Source organism: Pteropus vampyrus, unplaced genomic scaffold, assembly GCF_000151845.1.
Source record: "Pteropus vampyrus isolate Shadow unplaced genomic scaffold, Pvam_2.0 Scaffold245, whole genome shotgun sequence".
Taxonomy (NCBI): domain Eukaryota; kingdom Metazoa; phylum Chordata; class Mammalia; order Chiroptera; family Pteropodidae; genus Pteropus; species Pteropus vampyrus.
In genome coordinates this window covers 1,215,689-1,218,826 of record NW_011889026.1, presented here as the reverse complement: position 1 = coordinate 1,218,826, position 3,138 = coordinate 1,215,689, and the positions used below count along the sequence as shown (strand labels likewise).

At 54.9% G+C, this 3,138-nt stretch overlaps 1 protein-coding gene across 1 annotated transcript in view; it reads right to left on the bottom strand.

Annotated features, from left to right (window-relative positions):
• The window catches only part of LOC111729081 (pro-interleukin-16-like), a 9,987-nt gene that overhangs the window by 4,254 nt on the left and 2,595 nt on the right, over positions 1-3,138 (bottom strand). The window contains exon 2 of the mRNA XM_023520039.1: positions 952-1,094. Coding sequence (XP_023375807.1) covers positions 952-1,094 — 143 coding nt within the window. The remainder of the gene's footprint in view (positions 1-951; positions 1,095-3,138) is intronic.

The window sequence follows — 3,138 nt, the reverse complement described above, 5'->3', positions numbered from 1 at the left end:
ATGATAGCGCAAGGAAAGGAAAAGGAGGGAAGAGACAGATGGAGCCCTCCAGCATCTGCTGCGTGCTATCCAGGGAGAGGCCCCGCCCCCCACTTTGCAGAGCTCGGGGGCCGAGCAGGTGCCACGCTGACAGGGAGGCTGGCCCCGACGGGACAGGCCGCGTGAGTGCTGAGAGAAGACGGGCACGGGAGACGTGGGGTCCGTGCAGCTGGGGCAGGCAGGGGCGCATCCCCTGAAGAATGGGGCCGTGGGGTTCCGCAGAGAGACTGTGGCGGGGGAGGGCAAGGCGCGGCAGCCAGAGGGCGCTGTGTGGCTCTAAGTGGCAGCAGGAGGCATTCGGCGGCTCTGTGCCCTGGGTGGAGCTGAGGGGGAAACAGGAGGCCGTGTGCAGGCCAGCTAGAGCGACACGGGGGGACAGCACGCTTCCCAGCCGCTTGGCACCCCATCTGCAAGCCGATGCCCCAGTGCCAAGGGCACGGACGGGGGTCCACCCAGGGCTTGGTCCAAACTCTGGCCCCTTGGGTTAAAGATGCACGAGCTCAGACGGCCTTGCCTCAACCTCCCTGTAAAACAGGCTCATGCTACATTCCAAGCTTGTTTTAAGAATTAGAGGCAACAGGCTTAAAGCAAGTCACATATCACAGGGGTTAAAAGCCCAGGGGTTGGAGTCCTGGGGATCCAATGTCAAGTGCCAGTGCTCTCTCTGACTGGCCACGTCACCGTCCACTTTCCGGGACTTGTCAAAGCCCCAGGCCTGTCTGCCTTTCAGGGTGACTGCAGTGACATGAAGGGCGGACATGCGGTCTGCGCTCAGGTCTCCGTATGGTAGCACAGAAGTGGCGGCAGTTCCAAGGCCCTGGACACACGGGGGCGCTGTGCGGCCACCGTTCCTGAGGCGGTGCCCGGGTGCTGCCGCCCCGCCCCCCGCGCCCGGCCTCCCTCCGTGCTCACCACGGTCTTTCCCGCGGGGCGGTCCAGCTGCTGGGACAGACACTTCCTGTCGCTGCAGAGCGTGCGCGGCTCCCCGGCCCGGCGAGCGGCAGACGGCCTGGTCACAGGAAAGTCCAGCTCCGCGCTGCAGGAGGCGCCGACACCTGGACCCGGGGGGAGGGGGGCCGTGGCGTTCTCCGTCTGCACGCGGGGTGCGGGGTGCGGGGTGCGGCGGCTCGCTCCCGCCCCAGCGCGCCGCGCCCGCCGAGGAGGGTGCGCGGGAGCCTGGGCCGGGCCGCCGCCTGCGCGGCGCGCACGCTCCCGGGAACCCGGACTTCCCTCCCTCCGGTCCCGCGGTCAGGGCGGCCGCCCCGCGGGACACGGATTTAACGGGGGCGGCAGTCACAGCAGAAGCCAACAGGTGAGGCTGATCACATGTCCTACTGGGCCTAGTACACCCGAACCCTGGACCTCAACGAATCAACACACGTGACGGCGACGAGCGATCCCCACCCTGAGCTTTGCGCGGTCTGCTCACCTCCCGCACACCTCCATGGGGGCCGGGGAGGACAGGGTCTCCCCGGAGCCCCTCAGCACTAGTGAGAGGACAAGGCTTGCGTGGACAGTCGGCCACCGAACGCTGTGACACCGGGGGCAGTTCTGGGGCAGGCGGGCTGGAGCAGGGCCTCCGTTCACAGGATGGGGGAAACCTAGGCTCTTCTGTTGGCCGCAGAAAGGAAGCTGCTGGCCGGGGTGGGCTGAGGAGACAGAACCGTGTCACTGACGGGAGAGGGCCCTAAGTCCGGGGCGGGGGGTCGACCCGTCTGCGCCCGCTCCTACGCTTTCTGAAAATGACTCGTGCATGCGCTCCGACCGCAAGGAAAAACATCAGAATTATTCTCTCGTGCAAGCGGAAGTGGAAACCAGTTAAACACACAGCCCTCAGTGAGTTCACTGAAAACGTAGTTATAAAATCCAATGCATAAGCCAAAGCAATGTGTGAGAGAGAAATCATGTATCGTGATGATTATATAATGGGTTTGCGATTTAAAGTTAAGTTGGATTATGAAATGGAAAAATAAGTGGGAACTGGGACCAGAAATGAACAACACCATCTTTCATTAGGGGGACGATTCGAAAACAGTCTCAAACATCAACGGATTAAACCTGATTGACTATCTTAAAGGAAATCAGAACTGGAGATAAAAACCTTTGAATAAACCTTCAAAATCTCTACAGAAATTCCAGAAGTAAACCCCTGTTTATATGGGCAAATAATTTTCTACAAAAGAACCAAAAACATACAGTGGAGAAAGGAAAGTCTCTTCATTAAATGGTGCTGGGAAAAGCCACCTCCAAAAGAATGAAACTAGATTGGTGTCTATCACCACACACCAAAATTAACTCAGAATGGATTAAGGACCTGAACATAAGACCTGACATAATAAAGGAGCTAAACTTTCGGACCTTGGACTTAAAGAGGATTTTATGAATTTGACCTCAAAGGCAGGGGAAGTAAAAGCAAAAATAAGTGAATGAGACTACATCAAATTTAAAAGCTTCTACACAGCAAAAGAAACCATCGACAAAGTAAAGAGACAACCATTTGAATGGGAAAATACAATTGCAAGCAATACCTCCGATGAGGACCTAATATCCGAAATATACAAAAAACTCATATGACTCAATAACAATAACAAAATGCAATTAAAAAATGGGCAGAGGACCTGAACAGACACTTCTCCCAAGAAGACATACAAAGGGCCAACAAACATATGAAAGGGTGCTCAACATCGTTAGCTCTTAGGGAAAGGCAAACCAAAGCCATAATGAGCTACCATCTCACACCTGTTAGAAGAGCTGTTATCAACAGGACAAGTAATAACAAGTGCTGGAGAGGATGCGGAGAAATAGGAACCCTCATACACCGCTGGTGGGACTGCAAACTGGCACAGCCACTATGCAAAACAGTATGGAGGTTCCTCAAAAAACTAAGAATTGATCCATCATATGATCCAGCAATCCCTCTACCGGGTATTTACCCCAAAGACTTGAAAATATATATCTGAAAAGATATTTGCACACCAATGCTCATAGCAGCATTATTTACAGTGGCCAGGATATGGAAGCAAGCGAAGTGTCCTACAGTAGATGACTGAATAAAGAAACGGTGGTACATACATACAATGGAATATTACTCAGCCATAG